The sequence below is a fragment of the Sinocyclocheilus grahami genome, unplaced genomic scaffold, assembly GCF_001515645.1.
Source record: "Sinocyclocheilus grahami isolate Dianchi unplaced genomic scaffold, SAMN03320097.WGS_v1.1 scaffold177.1, whole genome shotgun sequence".
In the NCBI taxonomy this organism is placed as follows: Eukaryota; Metazoa; Chordata; class Actinopteri; order Cypriniformes; family Cyprinidae; genus Sinocyclocheilus; species Sinocyclocheilus grahami.
In genome coordinates, this window is record NW_015505356.1 from 196,065 (window position 1) to 212,052 (window position 15,988).

Here is a 15,988-nt window from a genome sequence, read left to right on the forward strand (position 1 = left end):
ATATATATATATATATATATATATATATATATATATATATATATATATATATATATATATATATATATAATAGATGACTATTTGATCATCAATATATTACTTATAAATTAAACATTTTTAGATATAAACATAATTATTCATTATAAGTTATTAATGAAATAATACCTTCCAAGAAAGTCATCCTGGTCAGGATCTTTATCAAACACCTCCAGCTCCAGCTCCTGACCAGGTACTTCATGAACAATCACCTAACAATCACACACATACACACAGAGTCACACACAAATGCACACATGCATAGATATAAAATATGTAACAAACATCAAGTGATTGCTGACTTACAGCAATAATGTAAGTTAAAGATCTTAAACATCTTTAAGATCTGGAATACATAATCTTGCAGTGAACAGATGTTTCTCTGAGCTTGTGCTTTTGCTCTATGCTCATCTGATCTCAGCACATGATAGTCACATACTGCACTACACAATCACACTCTGTGTTTTTCTTGCTGTTACAAGCAGTTACAAGAGTCAAAACACAGTAAACACCTACAAAATGTTAGAAGCTCAAAAAACCACAGCTTCCCCTTCCTCAGAAATGTGACACTTTTTTCAGCAACCACACTGATCACATGCTACCCATACACATCTCTCTCTGACCTCGTACATCTCCCTCCATTGAGGATTAAGGTTGTTGTCGACGTGGTGGGAGGTGAAGGTCTGCGTGCCCACCCGTAGCACTGCATACGGGTCAGACTTCCCAGATATCACGCCTTTCATGTAGTTATCCTTGGCAGCAAGGTTTTCTGCTTCCAGCAAGTGGATACGCACTATACCCTGTGGGAGAACACAAAACAAGTGTAAGTAGAGTGCAAGAGGCGTTGCCTTAAAGGAATCGTTAACCACAAAAACAAAAAAATTAGCTGAACATTTACTCACCCTCAGGCCATCCAAGACGTAGATGAGTTTGTTTTTTCAGAAAAGATTTCGAGAAATTTAGTATAACATCACTTGCTCACCAATGGATCTTCTGAAGTGAATGGGTGCCGTCAGAATGAGAGTATAAAAAGCTGATAAAAACATCACAGTAATCCACAAGTAATCCACATGACTCCAGTCCATCAATTAATGTCTTGTGAAGCAAAAAGCTGCATGTTTGTAAGAAACAAATCCATCATTAAGACGTTTTAACTTTAAACTGTCGCTTCTGGCCAAAATACAATAATAATATGATAATCTGTGCATATTTCTCAGATGAGATTACTATTTCACTGGAGAAAGCAATATTATGCATAGAGGTATTTGAGCCGAAAGCAACAGTTTGAAGTTAAAATCATCTTAATGATGAAGCTTTTTGTTTCACAATACGTTAATTGATGGACTGGAGCCATGTTGATTACTTGGATCATTGGTGAGCAAGTGATGTAATGCTAGATTTCTCCAAATCTGTTTCCATGAAGAAACAAACTTATCTACATTTTGGATGGCCTGAGGATGAGTAAAATATCAGCAAATTTTCATTTCTGGATGAACAATTCCTTAAATTAGCATATGTAATTATGTAAATGACAACAAGCCCTTGCAGTTCAACATTATGAAGCAGCTACACTGTACAAGCATGCATGACGAACTATGGAGTATTAAAGTACATTTGATGGATCTTGAATAGTTAAAAAAAGAAAGTTAACATAGTTAAATACTCCATTAAAGCACAGTGAAGTGTTACCCGTGGGAGAGGGGAACGCAGCTGTGCTACGTGCAGATTGGCCACCAAAGGCACAGTGAGACGATTGGGGAGAACCAGGAAAGAGGCGAGTGCATCCATTATCATAGTGTCCGTCATGGCACTGAAAATGAATGCAAGGGGTTCGTACAGAGAAAATGGGACACAGAACCACAAACTAAAGACATTTAAGCTATTTAAAGCATGGCTTCTGAGTGATTATAATGAGTTAAGCTATGATAAATATGAATGACTGCATGTTTCCCTGCTTTATTTGAATAGAGGGAAGCTCAGCAGACTTTGAATAATCAGACCAGTGCTCTACTGATTATTAATGAATGAAGCACATGAGAAGAGAGAGTTAGAGTATTAACAATTCCAGTGGAGTTGTGGTATATCTGAATCATAAAACCAAAATACAACAATGATACAAAACAAATGCACTCACTTCAAACCAGGTATGTCTAGTAAATTGGTCAAGCCAGTCCAGTTGATGTCGAGTTTCTATGGTGGAGAGAAGTAGAAACAAAGACTGTAGTAAAAAAGAGGGGGTTAACATGATGTGATATAGCAATTAAGATGGAAAATGGTGTACTAACAGGTCTGCGAATGAAGAACATGGTGATGGCTCCAACGAGAGGAACATCTCCAATTAGAGGTTCCAAGATCACCCTCAATCTTCCATGGAGCTATAGAGAGAGAGATACTGGTTTCAGTCAATACGTCTTTTATCTATTATCTTTAATGTGTCATGCTGTCCTCCTCCTTACCTGAACGCCTTTCACTCCAGCTTTACAGAAGTACTTCTTCACCTCAACGTTAATCTCCACATCTCCAGCATAACTGCAACACAGCCCAAAGGTTTTAAATATGGCTGTAAGCCAGGGGTTCTCAACCTTTTTTTTTGGTCAACGACTTAAGACTTGCAATCCCCAAGTAACAGAATTAAGACATACGGTGTGTCCCAATTTGCATATTTATGCACTCTTTTATTCCTTTTTGTAGTATTAATAGTGTGAGTAGTGTGTTCACACACTGAAAATTCCAAAAAGAAAAAGTACTTTTAATACCTGGATGATGCACTTAAAAAAAATAAAATAAAAAATAGTGCATTAATACTAGTGTTTAGAGCTTCATTTGGGATGCAGCTATACACTTTAAGATCACACAGACAAAAAATTATAAAAAAAAATATATATATATAATCTAATATAAATTATGTTTTTATAAATATAATTAAAAATACTTTATAAAAATAAACTATAAATGAGATACAATCACAACTGCCAGGATGTTTGCCCAGAAAGAGACCAATAACACTACCTGATATAAAGATCCAGTATCACCTGACGCTTATCATGCTCAGTGTAGGCCTTCACCCCAACTACCTTCATAGCCTATTAAAAAATAAAATAAACTATAAAGGTTTCTTCAAACTTAGTCAGTGGCCTACATTTTCAAGAAATAGCTCTGATAAGTAGAAACTGAGAATCAAATTTAAATATGAGAAACATGTGCAAATAACACAGTCTTTTATCAGAAATAGATTTGTATACCCTGTCGCCCAAGTCAACTTTGGTGAAGCTGAGAGTTTGCAGGTGAGCGCTGGCGGCTCGGATCGAAGGGGCAATAGTCTCCACCAGCAGCTTCTCTAGATACTGTCCAATAAACGGCCAGGCCTGCTGCAATATCTGTGAGCCGGGACAGTTATAAACAATAAGAAATGGTAGAAACTCATGAAGATGACAAAATCAAGTCAATGAAGAGATTATTGCGTCAGAGCATAAAATGTAAATATTTAATTGGATAAAATGTACTCCTTGAGATGCACAAAAATTAGAGCATTATGTTTTTAAATGAATGCATGCAAAATGAGTCCAATTTGTCAGTCAAACCTCAGACGGAAACCACAAGCACTGGGAGGAAAGCCCTACAAAGCACTTTTTTCTTCACCGGACTGCTGTATTCAATAACCTCATAAAATCCTTTTTAGATTGAGCAAAAATAAAAATACTGATAGATTTTCTATACATTGGTGCAACAACTTAAATCTGTCCTTTTTAGTTTCACACCAAAAACATGATTAAATACAGTTACAAAACCAGCATCATAACATATTCGCTTACAAGGTGTTTGCAAATGTCATCAGTTCAAGTAATGTGTGTGTTTGTAGTGAGCTTTGAAAACACATCCCACAATCCACCCTCCCTGTTCTCACTGTCTAAACTCAAAAGCACTAACCTTTAAAGGCAAACCTTTGAAGCCTGAACGTTAACAAGTCTAGTGTGCAAGAAGACTCAAGAATAATCTGTGAAACGTCTGGCCTGGTACTCTGAGAAACTCTGAGAAGCGAATGAAAGAATCCGGAAGATCATGTGGCAGTGAGTCTGAAGACTTTCACAAGGCAATTTTCTTCCTGATAAGCTCTCAAAGTCTGTGTGGATTGTGTGGCTGTGTAAAAGTCTGCCAAATACACTTTTTGTAAATTTTTTACATATTTTACAAGGTTTTGCAAAGTAGTCTGTGGGTCCTTTATCCCAAAATAAGGTCTGTTACGCCAATGGCATCAGAAACACCACTAAAGTTAGTAAACATTATGCAAAAGACTGGAGCGCTGCCAAACCATTCAACTATTTATCTTCAGGGACTGAATTTGAAAACAAACATGCTGTGCCCTCAGGAACATGAAGCAGAAACAATGAGAACAGCAGCTACGGTCACGTGTGCATTTGTGTATTTGAATAAAGACTTCCAATACCTTGTTCATCCACTCAACCTTTTCCACATCAGGAAAGTTCACCTGTGGAAAAACAAAAGAGTACACTTTGACTTCCGATGTAAACACATCGGTTTTACATGCAGTATGCAAGGAGACCTCTTATTTTGTACACTAAGTAAATACTGTGAAGGTCATGAGCTGTTGTTAGCAAAACAGCAGCGTTTTCCAGGGAAGAGATCCGCTGTGCAGCCATAGGAATATACAGGTCTGCCAATTCTTGAAAATACCGTCATTCTTGCGCAAGAATACTTGTAAATGTTTAAAGGGGTCATATGATGTTGCTAAAAAGAACATTATTTGGTGTATTTGGTGTAATGAAATGTGTTTATGCAGTTTAAGGTTAAAAAAACACATTATTTTCCACATACTGTACATTTTGGGGAAGTCATGGCCTAATGGTTAGTGAGTCAGACTCATAACCCAAAGGTTGTGGGTTCGAGTCTCATACCGGCAGGGATTGTAGGTGGGGGGAGTGAATGTACAGCGCTCTCTCTCCCACCTTCAATACCACGACTTGAGCAAGGCACCGAACCCCAAAACTGCTCCCCGGGCGCCGCAGCATAAATGGCTGCCCACTGCTCCGGGTGTGTGTTCACGGTGTGTGTGTGTTCACTGCTGTGTGTGTGCACTTTGGATGGGTAAATGCAGAGCACTAATTCCGAGTATGGGTCACCATACTTGGCCACATGTCACTGATTTCTAGTCATGTCCTCTTTTGGAAGGCCAAATAAAGTAGTTTCGCTTTCACAAGGAAACAGCGTCACACACCGTGGCCCTGAGTGAACGGAGGCCGGAGGCCTTGAGTGAGCGGCGGCCTATAGTATGCAGAGGCCGGCTAGAGTGAGCAGAGGCCGGCTTGAGTGAGCAGAGGCGGGCGGGCTTGAGAACACTACATGGCGGCGGCAGCAACAACAATACTACAGCGAGAATAAAAGTTACACCTTCTTTCTTTGCGTGAACATTTGTGCGGCGTTATGCAAATCTTCCCACATCGTGACGTAGACATGTTGGGGTGTGTTAGAACGAGCCGTTTTAGGTAGGCGTGGTTGACTCTGAACTTTTATAAAGAATATCTCTTTGGATTTGAAACTTTAGTCTTTGCAACTTTACAGATCTTCTTTATGCACCAAGAGCTTGTAACACTCCAAAGAGAAAGGAAAAATTTTAATCGCATCAGATGACCCCTTTAAGAAAACGTATATGGCAATAATAGATCGTGATTGTTGAAAGAAAGAATCATAAGAGAACATGACTACAAACAAAAATTCAATGGCAAAGGAAGCTTGATTAAAGGTCAGTTCTGATTTCAGTATAGATGTTTAACTCTAAATACATAAATAAATAATACATTAAGAATTAAATTACAAATAATAAAGGTAAAAAATTACAAGGTAAAAATACAATAAAATAATAATAAAAATATAATAATACTTGATCCTCTACATAAGTGATTCCCCACTAAAGTTTTCAACTTTAAACACATAATTTGTAACAGGAGGATGTAGGTAGGTTTATACAAAACACACCAGTTAAATAACGTCACTATGTACAAGCTACTGGGGTATGAGAGGAAAATGGCACAACAGTTTGTCTGACCACAGGTCATACTTTTTCAACTTCTTAAAGTTTTCCCATCACCCCCTCACCAAATTATTGCTGCAAATGGCTCATTTTGCCATTTAGCTGCTGGTGACTCAGTCCCATGAGATTGGATACTTCAATGTCCAAATATAGCAAGGGCTGGACTGACTTTGGAATGTAATGAAGTGAATGAGTGACGGGGGATGAAAGGAGGGAAGAGAGGAGAATATAAATATGAACTCTTGTCAGGGAGTGTGCAGGATGCTTATGAAAGGGAAAAAACTGTAAACTTTGATTAGTAGAGGTGGCTGAAAGAAGCTCTCTTTTTGATGATGTTGCAATACAGGGGCATGATCGTGCATTCTGACTACAGATAACGTTGTAATATAGTTGTAAATATAGCACCAAAACTACGAGTTCACTTTTAACAAAATGAAAGAAAAGAAACCTTCTGTATGTAAAATCAATTATAATTACAGGAGTGAAGCACACTTATCCCACTAGTTACAAATGCTATGAACTGGAATATATATTAATAGTACCAAATAAACAATTACCAGTATCTATTCAACTATTGCTACGAAAACTGATTTGGTACCAGCAACTATCTGAATATAACCAACTAACCAAGTACTGAAAGTCAGTTACTAGTAAAACTGAAATACTACGCAGAATTGAATAGTTGATATCTGAACTAAAGTCCCCATAAAATTCAATAGAAAAAGCTACTAGTTACCAATAACAAAATTAATATTTAATTGTTATTGGGATTAGTGACTAGTAGCAGGTATAGGTACTAGTTTGTAATGAATACATTTCAGTAAACTTAAATCTTCTTGGAATGCATACTAGTCAGTAGTCAGAAGTAAAAAGTTGTTATCTGAACCACAGACCCCAGAAAATACAATGGTAAATGCCATTTGTAACCAGTCACAAATTAAATATTTACTTGTTATTGGGGTAGTAGTGACTAGCAGTTCTGGGTACTTTGTAATGAATGCACATTAGTCAGCAGTCAGAAGTGAATTGATTATCTGAACTACAGATCTCCATAAAATTCAATAGTAAATGCAATTGGCTACCAGTTACAAATGGAATTTTACTTGTTAATGGAATAGTGACTAGAATACGTACTACCACGTAATTAATATGTTTTAGTGTCTAATGTAATATATAATTTTCACTTTTGGAATAAGTACTAGTATAATAAAGGTCAATCGTGACACGGATAGTGGTCACTACTGGATTAGGCTACTTACTAGTAATTACAAAAAATAAGTAGGCTAGTAGTAACAAAAACAGATGTTATTTTAAAGGAATATAGAACACTGAGTGGGTAATTATGAATAAATAACTAAATATCCGCAGGTTGAAGTATAAACAGGATTGTTTAATAGCTAGGCTACTAACAGGTTGCACTGTAAGAGGTGAACAAATGTTTAAAATCATATCAGTAAATAACTACAACATGAAATCAAGCTGTCATTGCCAAGATACCACCTAAATATAGACTCTTTACGCGTATTGTAGACAAAAACAACAGCGAAAATCGCTATAAAAAATCCTGACTGTCTCTAAGATCTCAAGATTTCACGTGTTGAATGACTGCGGTGCTGAACTGTTGACAGATCTGAATGATGCCATTCATGGTATAAAGTCCCTTACCCATGCCGGTAATTCCCGTTTACTTCTAAACACCCGTGTAGTGGTGACATCCTGCTCATTCTCCAACAAATACATCGCGCTTTGCAGTCGCGCTTGTTTTCCATCGCGACTGTGTTTCCATCTCATATAAACCAGGAGACCAAGCAAAACTACACTGATACTGAATCCGAAATATCCAGCCAGGTAGACCGGCAGTAAGGCGCCGAGGCACTTTCCAAATGACCAGAGAACAGACACGGCGTGTTTTCCAGCGGAGTCTTGCGGCAGGGCCGAGTCCGCAGCCTCCGGAGCGGCACCCGCGCTCGGCCCCGCATCAGCAGATGACTTCGGCTCTTTCTGCATCAGATCCTGTCTTCTGTGAGAGGTTCCGCACTAAACACTATAAATCCACTCAATACCGCTCAACACGAATATGTGCTGTACACGTACGATTAAATAAGAACATAAAATGACTCATTCTTCTTCCACTCTACGAAACATAACACCGACGTCCGCTCCTTTGCAGCGGAAAGTTGTGGACATCTAGTTTGTTTATAAGATGGGCGTGTAGGGGCGTGTTTTGAAGGCTTCAGACCTCCTAGATTCTTGTTAAAACCAAACCGAGAACCAATGTCTGGGTGTGGGATCATGCATATTTTTATGGTCTTTTTGAAGAACTCGTCCATCATTTACCAGCCACTTAAACCCCGTTATATGTTATGCTGTCAGCAACAGAAAAGGTTGAAGGCGAAAACATGGATTTTAAAGTTTTTAAGATACTGTACATTAAAATATTATCTATATATATACATATAAAAGCCTCCAGCACACATTTAACGGGTGTTTACATACTGTCATGTGACTACCAATGCGGTGCACGTTACACGCAAAAAAACTAATGGTGCAGAAAACGCATTTTGTTTACTGACGGGTAAGCTAATGCCAATGAACATTTGTCCATTAACTCCGACTAGATGGACTACTGACAAACCTGCATTTGTCAAACCACTAAAGGCAAACTAGTCATCACTTAGCAACCGGCTCAGCTGAGGGTGTTGCTGCTCAGATTAAAGGCCAGTTGTAGAAACATAGATCCTGCGTTAAGATGGTGTCTTGACTAGTTTGACCAACTAGCGGCTAGCCAAGAGATAAGTCACTCTTCTGATTAAAATAGGACCAATGTACATTTTTGTAACTGACCAATCTAGAAGAAAACAACTTACATGGCTAACTTTTTACAACTAGTCTAAGCAGTTTATGCAACCAGCCCAAAATGTGTCTTGTTTATGCGCTGGTCTGATAAAGCGGAGTAAATGCTGCGTTGATTTTATCGCACATGGAACAAACTCCAAGCCCCCAATACAGCTACCACCCCCCTGTGGTCACATTACTAAAAGTACTTATATGAAAATATTAGGGATGCACGATATATCGGCCACCATATCGGTATCGGCCCATATCGGCTCATTTTTTCTGTTATCGGTATCGGCCTGATAAGAAAATTTGGCCGATATCTTAAAGCCGATAAATAATGCATTATTTCCTTCAGAGACACTTCAGATGCGCGCTGTTCGTTTGCAGCCTTTTGTGCAATTGTACATTGTAATATTGTGTTTATTTGATGTATATCTGATTTATCTCATATAGAAAGCGTTTGGTTAAGTTAAAAGAGCACTTCAGTTTACCGGTGATCGTCTTTAGCTCAGCGCACGCAGCTCAAACAGCAGTGCACAACATTAATAACTATGATTGGGAATGTCGTGTATATAACATTCTAATGAGAACATTATAATAAAACGTTGTGAATTCTTTGGGTTTAGTTGCTGTGTTTCAGCGCGTTGATATGGGAAGAGCGCATCCATAACAGGATCACACATTCTGACTATAGCATGCAATAACTGCGTCATTTTGTACATATATAAGTTGTAATATTATGTTTATGTTGTATTAATATTAATCTCAGGATGCATTTCCTTGAGTTAAATAAGCTGCCAGCAAAACGCTTCAGTTTACCGTGTTCATTCAGCTCTTCAGCTTCAGCACGTGCAGCTCAACGGCTGCTATTTAAAACAGTGGTATTAATTTGTTACTTTTTCAAAATCATTGATATATTAATAACTTGTATTTTTCTCTTATTTTCATCAACAATATGGTTTAGTAATTAAAATCATTTAATTATTGTCCGTGCAGAGGCTATTCCGTTTTATTGATCTATGGCGCATTCATTTTGATTCTTTACACGTGTAATGATGTCCAGTGACTTGTTTGCATTATTTATGCATAATTTTATTTATTTGTAAGACTTTATGACTAAATTTGGTAATGGGAGAGTAAAAATATTTTTAAAACGTACACCGTTCAAACTAGGCTGCTTATGTTGAAGTGTTTGGGATGTGGCTTTTAATGATGAGACCTTTTTTGTAATCAGGCTCTCAAAAAGTATATAACAATTTGGATATAGATTTATCGGCCAACATATCGGTTATCGGCTTTCAAAAATAAAGAATCGGTTATCGGTATCGGCCAAAATTTTCATATCGGTGCATCCCTAGAAAATATAATACTAAACTCAATTTTCAGGTTAATAGCTGCGGTCCATAGTTAGTCTCCGCAGTTAACTTAACTCGTGTTGTATTTACTGGGCATGCGTTCCTCTCTCAGATCATGCAGCAGACACTAAAGACACGGCAGGGAACTACAATTCCAGCCAAGTTTCATGGCATACTTATAAAATATCAGCCTAGAAGTAATGCAGCGGATTTAAAAATCTAAAATAAGATGTTATAAAGACCAAGCATTGCATAATCATTTCAAGACCAAGTTTCAATGGGAAAGTAGCAAGGGAAAAAGGGAGCATGCACAAATATACAAGAGCAGCAATGGCACAGATGTATTGTACAGGCCAAAAATATCACTCCTGCAAATACCTTAGTGTGATCTTAACTCATACAGCATGAACAAAACCCAGTTACCTCATACAAAAGAATACATTAGGCAAAAGGATTATTAAACCAAAAAGATTTATTGAACACATTAACAAAAACTTGCTGAGCTGACAGGTCTGAGGAAAGTCCAAAACAGTTCACATGGTCATCAAGACCAGGATGCTTCTACAGAACCAGGCGATGGAAAACCAAATCCTCATTCAGAAGAAAGCAGGCCTCATAGATGGTGGATGAGTGGAGCTTCAGTTGGGCTTCCAGCAGACTCTTGCTGAGGAGATTGAAGTGGAGGAGCACTCTCAGCTTCAGCGAAAAGGGTCCAGTTTACTTTGACCTCTGCCTCATCTTTCTCCTTTTACGCTTCAGCCTAAAACACATGGGTTCAGTCACTTCATGCCCATTGCAAAACAAAAGAACGCAAGATGCAGCTCCTGTGTTCACAAACTTACCTGCGCATACGCTTCTTTCGCCACTGCAAGAAGAGTACAGCCATTAATAAAGGAGAATTGATTAAGCAGTTTAAAGAAACATTGCAACTCACTACACATGCGCAACGAGCGCCACTGGCTAGATTTTCACTATGCAACATGGCCGTTCGGACGAAATTGTTTAAAGAAACGATGAATACTTAACACTTTTCTAATGATAATAATCCACCATGTTATCAATGTCATTAAATTAACAAAAACACCATAAACAACCTGCAGCAACAGCAAACTCGACGTGGTTACAATATTCCCTGCGACAAAGTGCGTTAGCGGGCTAGCACGGTAGGCCCGAATATATAACACTACAAAATACAACACAATCTCTGCAAGTGATTTAACAGTTAAAAGTACACAACAAATACAAACAAACCACTGCAGGTTAATATAATAAATACTGTATTAGCCACCGAGATGCTATCAAGACCAGCCAGATAACGAGAAACTATTCATCATGTATATGAAAAGTACTTACCTTCGCTCTCATGATGAGAAGATGGTTCTGTAAATAAACAAATACTGTTAGAACTGTCGATGGATGGCGCGTGAATGTCTTGGATTACTATGGATTGTATGAGACGTTAACACGCTTCCTCACCTCGCCAAGCGATAGCAACGACTCCAAGAGGACGTCATGCGCGAGACGGGCTCTTTTATACGTCTCGCTTGCGTCATTTTCCAGCGACTATCAAAAGAAACGCGTGCTACATCTGTCAATAATTTTCCATTTTCATCACATTTATACAGCGGTCAAGATTTCACAGTGTACACAGTGTACTTTGACTGATTTTTTGCAAATATTTATGTGACGCACAAGCGGTGTTATGAGAGAAGGTCTGAAATAAAAAGTACAATTAAATTTTTAATTTTATTTAGTCAATTATTTTTGTAATATAGGCATATTAGTAATTATATACTATTATTAGTTATATATCAAATTAGAATTAATCAAATGGTTTCGTTTAAAATGGGTTTTGATTTACCATCTCCTTTATTTTATTGGATTTGATGGACGACACACTGTGTATTGTATAACAGAAAAAAATATGCTAAATATATTCAAAACAAATAATTGTGCCATTTTCATTGTCTAATTCAACTGACAAATATGACTCCTTAATAAAAAAGGTATTATTAAGAAACTGTGCACATTTTTTACCATGTGTAAATATTCGTTTTAACATAAAAAGTGTATAAATGTAAGAAGTTTCACAGGCATTTGGCGAACAGAAATGGAATAGAGTCCCTGCATCTTGCAGGAATCTTGGCACCATAGACTGTAAAACCAGCTGCTTCTCATCCTCATGACCTGCACCAGATTAGCCTATTCTTTCTGTGAGAGGTTTCTTCAGTCTTTCACCAAGACGCTTGAAAGTTCTTGAGCTTGTCTGGTGGGGCATATTGTTACAGGTGGTTTGCTGGTCGCTGCAAGGATGATCAGCTGTCCCGTCTGTCTGTCTCTCTGTAGCGCTCTCTAATGCCACAGTGCTGTTTATTGCTCTGGTCACATCTGCAGTCCTCGTGCCTCCCTGCAGCAGGACTATGGCATGTTCTCACAGGTGAGCAGGAACCCTGGGCATCTTTCTTCTTTTATTTTTCAGAGTCTGTAGAAAGGTCTCTTTAATTTACCAAGTTATTATAACTCTGACCTTAATTGCCTGCTGCCTGTAAACCAGAAGCGTTCTAACTGTTCCACAGGTGCAAGTGCAATAACTGTTTATTGAACAAGTATGAAAAATATTGCTTAAACCCTTTCCAGTAAAGATCTACTAAGCTTATTTGGATTTTACAAAATTATTTCAAATACACGTTTCTCTTTTTTGGGTTTACCAAAACTGTGGACCTACAACAATTTACCTGCAACACATTCAGCAAAGGCTTTTCCATGTTGATGCACAATGAGCCCAAGAAGTATTTGCACACTTGGGCCACTCTTAAAAAGGTATAAATGTTGCACAAGCACACTCTTTAAGCAAAACATTTCACAAAAAGAAATCAGGCTTATAGCTAAAAATTAAGTATATCGAAGCTGTCAAAACTTTATTTACGTCCATAGCTAATGTGAACTAAATTTGTGGATACTCTACTAGGACACCTCTACTAGACAGCAAATGACTCAACGATCCAGTTAAATTGTTTTGAGACCAGTTGGTTAACAGTTAAATAAATTCTCTAAAATAATTCTCTGTTAAACACTAAAAGGTACATCATTGGTTTGCAGATGCCACTGGGTTCGACATTTTTTGTCTAATGGCATTCATATAATTTTTTCTTTTTGAAGCCACTGTATATCATCCGACTGCTGCATTCTGATGGATTCATAAATCACAGTTGTCTCGATGTAGTTATCCACATAGCAGATTTTTGTGATATTTAAGTGCCTAAATTGAAATAAACCAAGCTCTGATCCATAAATTGGCTAATTAAATTTATTAGATGTATGCTTATAAAATGGCAGGATAATTTGGTCAGTCAGTTTAGTCAATAAACAATGGTTTCAGAAGTCAGACCAACAAGCTGAGAAGATGATCTACGTCGAAACAGACTCTGGAAAATCATCTTCATAATTCGGGAAATACTAGAAAACGAATGCTGAATGTCATCAAACAGAAATCAAAGCTTGCCAAATTGATGAACAGTGCTTCCATTGTAGTGGTTTTGCTATATTTAAGTTGTAGCGAGGCAGTTACCACTCCAAAGATTCATTACAGGTCATCAATACAAACTATGATCATTTCCCAACTGACAAAACTCAACCTTCAACACACATCAAGCAGGGATCTCATCTGCATGGACACGAATGGCACTTTGAAGCAATGCTGCCTAAAGAGTGCCACCATTACACTTTTATTGTTCATGATGGCTTGTACAATGACAGAGAGGGTCAAAAGAAACCCAGCACTCGCCTCCTGTAAACACGGTTGGACAGTTATCTACCTGCTCATCCGTACACTCCGCTTTCTAAGAGTGGCAGCTGCTCCAGAGAACAGCCTTGTTCAAAGACAACCAAACTTAAGTAAACTGCACAAACCGTGTAGCAGTCTTATATAACTAATGAGGAGGTATTCAAAAAGACAGAAGGCTTGGCCGGAAGGCCTCTCAGTGGGGCAGGTCATAATTAGCTTTAACGGTTCTGTTCTTTGGGCTGTGCAGAGGCTCTGTCAGTCAGCTTGGTGGGCAGTGGGAGTCTATGCAGCAGCTTCGCTCTCAGCCTCCACTGGCTGTCCTGCGGCACTTTCCACATTTTTGGATGCCTGGGAAAAGAAAAATTATGCAAATATGGTTTCATATTTACAACAAAGTGCCATTAGAAATTGGGAAAGCAGATGCAGACAGAACAAACCTTCTTTTTCTTCTTTTTCTGTGCCTTGCGGCTGGCTGAGCTTTGCAACAATGCCTGCAAATCATAAAACACGTAGCCAATAAATCTTAAATGCAAAAAATCAACTGAAGAATTTCATTAGAGCAGGATTTTTTTTTTGACAATGGCCCGTAAATGTTTGTCCCAGGTCTATTTAAAATAGATAGTTAAAAAAAATAATGACATTAATGAATAATGAATGATAGTGAATTATAAATGACATTAGGGCTGGGTATTGACACAAATTTCACTATTCGATTTTGATTCACAAACTAGCGATTCGATTAGATTCCAATTTCCGATTCGATTTTGATATCGATTATTTTAGATATATATCAGGTACAGCATGGCAAATTTTCTCAAGAAAAAAAAATTGCTGTAGAATATACATAAGAGTCAGTTGGTACATTACTATAATATTGAAGGTTAAAATTAACTGATTTGTATAAACACAAATTACACAAATTTTTATAATAATAAAGTTACAATTACGTAATTATATTTCTACTCCAATTCATTTTTTGAAATATAAACATTTAAATAGTGGCTATCATAACTTGACAGATTTATTCAAACAAATTAAACATTGAAAAACAGTAGAATTATAATGAATATGTTGTATGGTGCATTTATTAGCAAAATGCTCATCTCTAGAGTAAATAAAAAAAATAATAAAAAATGTTTTTTTCTGAAGTAAATGTGATATTATGTGACATGGTTTACAAGCTGTTCTATTGACGTCTTTCTGCGGTTGAAACACGATATTGTTTCAATATTGTTTCGTAAAAATTAAAAAATTAGAATCAATTCAAATCGAGAAATAATTTATTTTTTTTACCCAGCCCTAGAACACGTTAATTTCAATATAATTTTGACAATAACATTTTTAATAACATGTTAATATTATTATACTTTTATTTTTGAAAATTATTTTTATACTTTGACAATTTTAATTCTAAGGTTCTTTCTACCAATTATTAGAACAATTACATAGAAATAATAAAATAAAAGATAACACTTTACAATAAAGTGTCATTTGTTAACATTAGTTAATGTATTAACTAACAATGAACAATACATTTGTTACAGTTATTCATTGTTTGTTCATGTTAGTTCACAGTGCATTTACTAATGTTAACAAGCACAACTACTGATTTTAATAATGCATTAGTAAATGTTGAAATTAACATTAAGATCAATAATTGCTGTAGAAGTATTGTTCATGCTTAGTAAATACGATTGCAAAACTGCTAAATGCAAATTCTGTAAATACTAACTGTAAATACTAATATATATATATATATAGCAGTCTGAACTTATTTACACAGCGCATTTTTTTTATTTCGTGTACCACATATGTGCACCCCTGTATGTATGTATATGTATATACACACACATATATATATATATATACATATATATATATATATATATACATATATATATATATACATATACATATACATATATACAT

At 36.8% G+C, this 15,988-nt stretch overlaps 2 protein-coding genes and 1 long non-coding RNA gene across 5 annotated transcripts in view; all 3 read right to left on the reverse strand.

The window, feature by feature from the left end:
* The window catches only part of LOC107593905 (extended synaptotagmin-1-like), a 15,817-nt gene extending 7,538 nt beyond the window's left edge, over window positions 1-8,279 (reverse strand). For all 3 annotated transcript variants that reach the window (XM_016283787.1, XM_016283788.1, XM_016283786.1), the window contains exons 1-10: window positions 7,748-8,279; window positions 4,481-4,522; window positions 3,279-3,413; window positions 3,046-3,119; window positions 2,493-2,565; window positions 2,322-2,411; window positions 2,171-2,226; window positions 1,726-1,846; window positions 660-836; window positions 166-248 (exon numbers count right to left, since the gene is read on the reverse strand). In XM_016283787.1, coding sequence (XP_016139273.1) covers window positions 166-248; window positions 660-836; window positions 1,726-1,846; window positions 2,171-2,226; window positions 2,322-2,411; window positions 2,493-2,565; window positions 3,046-3,119; window positions 3,279-3,413; window positions 4,481-4,522; window positions 7,748-8,089 — 1,193 coding nt within the window. In that variant the 5' untranslated portion in view covers window positions 8,090-8,279. The remainder of the gene's footprint in view (window positions 1-165; window positions 249-659; window positions 837-1,725; window positions 1,847-2,170; window positions 2,227-2,321; window positions 2,412-2,492; window positions 2,566-3,045; window positions 3,120-3,278; window positions 3,414-4,480; window positions 4,523-7,747) is intronic.
* A 2,716-nt stretch (window positions 8,280-10,995) lies between these two features.
* LOC107593946 (uncharacterized) lies at window positions 10,996-11,803 on the reverse strand. Its single transcript, XR_001610126.1, has 4 exons — window positions 11,752-11,803; window positions 11,629-11,655; window positions 11,118-11,140; window positions 10,996-11,035 (listed from the first exon to the last, which is right to left on the reverse strand). It is a non-coding gene; the product is annotated as an uncharacterized lncRNA (long non-coding RNA).
* Window positions 11,804-13,933: 2,130 nt separating this feature from the next.
* LOC107593906 (proliferation-associated protein 2G4-like) overlaps window positions 13,934-15,988 on the reverse strand; it is a 10,231-nt gene continuing 8,176 nt past the window's right edge. The window contains exons 12-13 of the mRNA XM_016283789.1: window positions 14,497-14,550; window positions 13,934-14,407 (exon numbers count right to left, since the gene is read on the reverse strand). Of these exons, the coding sequence (XP_016139275.1) occupies window positions 14,342-14,407; window positions 14,497-14,550 (120 nt within the window). The 3' untranslated portion in view covers window positions 13,934-14,341. The remainder of the gene's footprint in view (window positions 14,408-14,496; window positions 14,551-15,988) is intronic.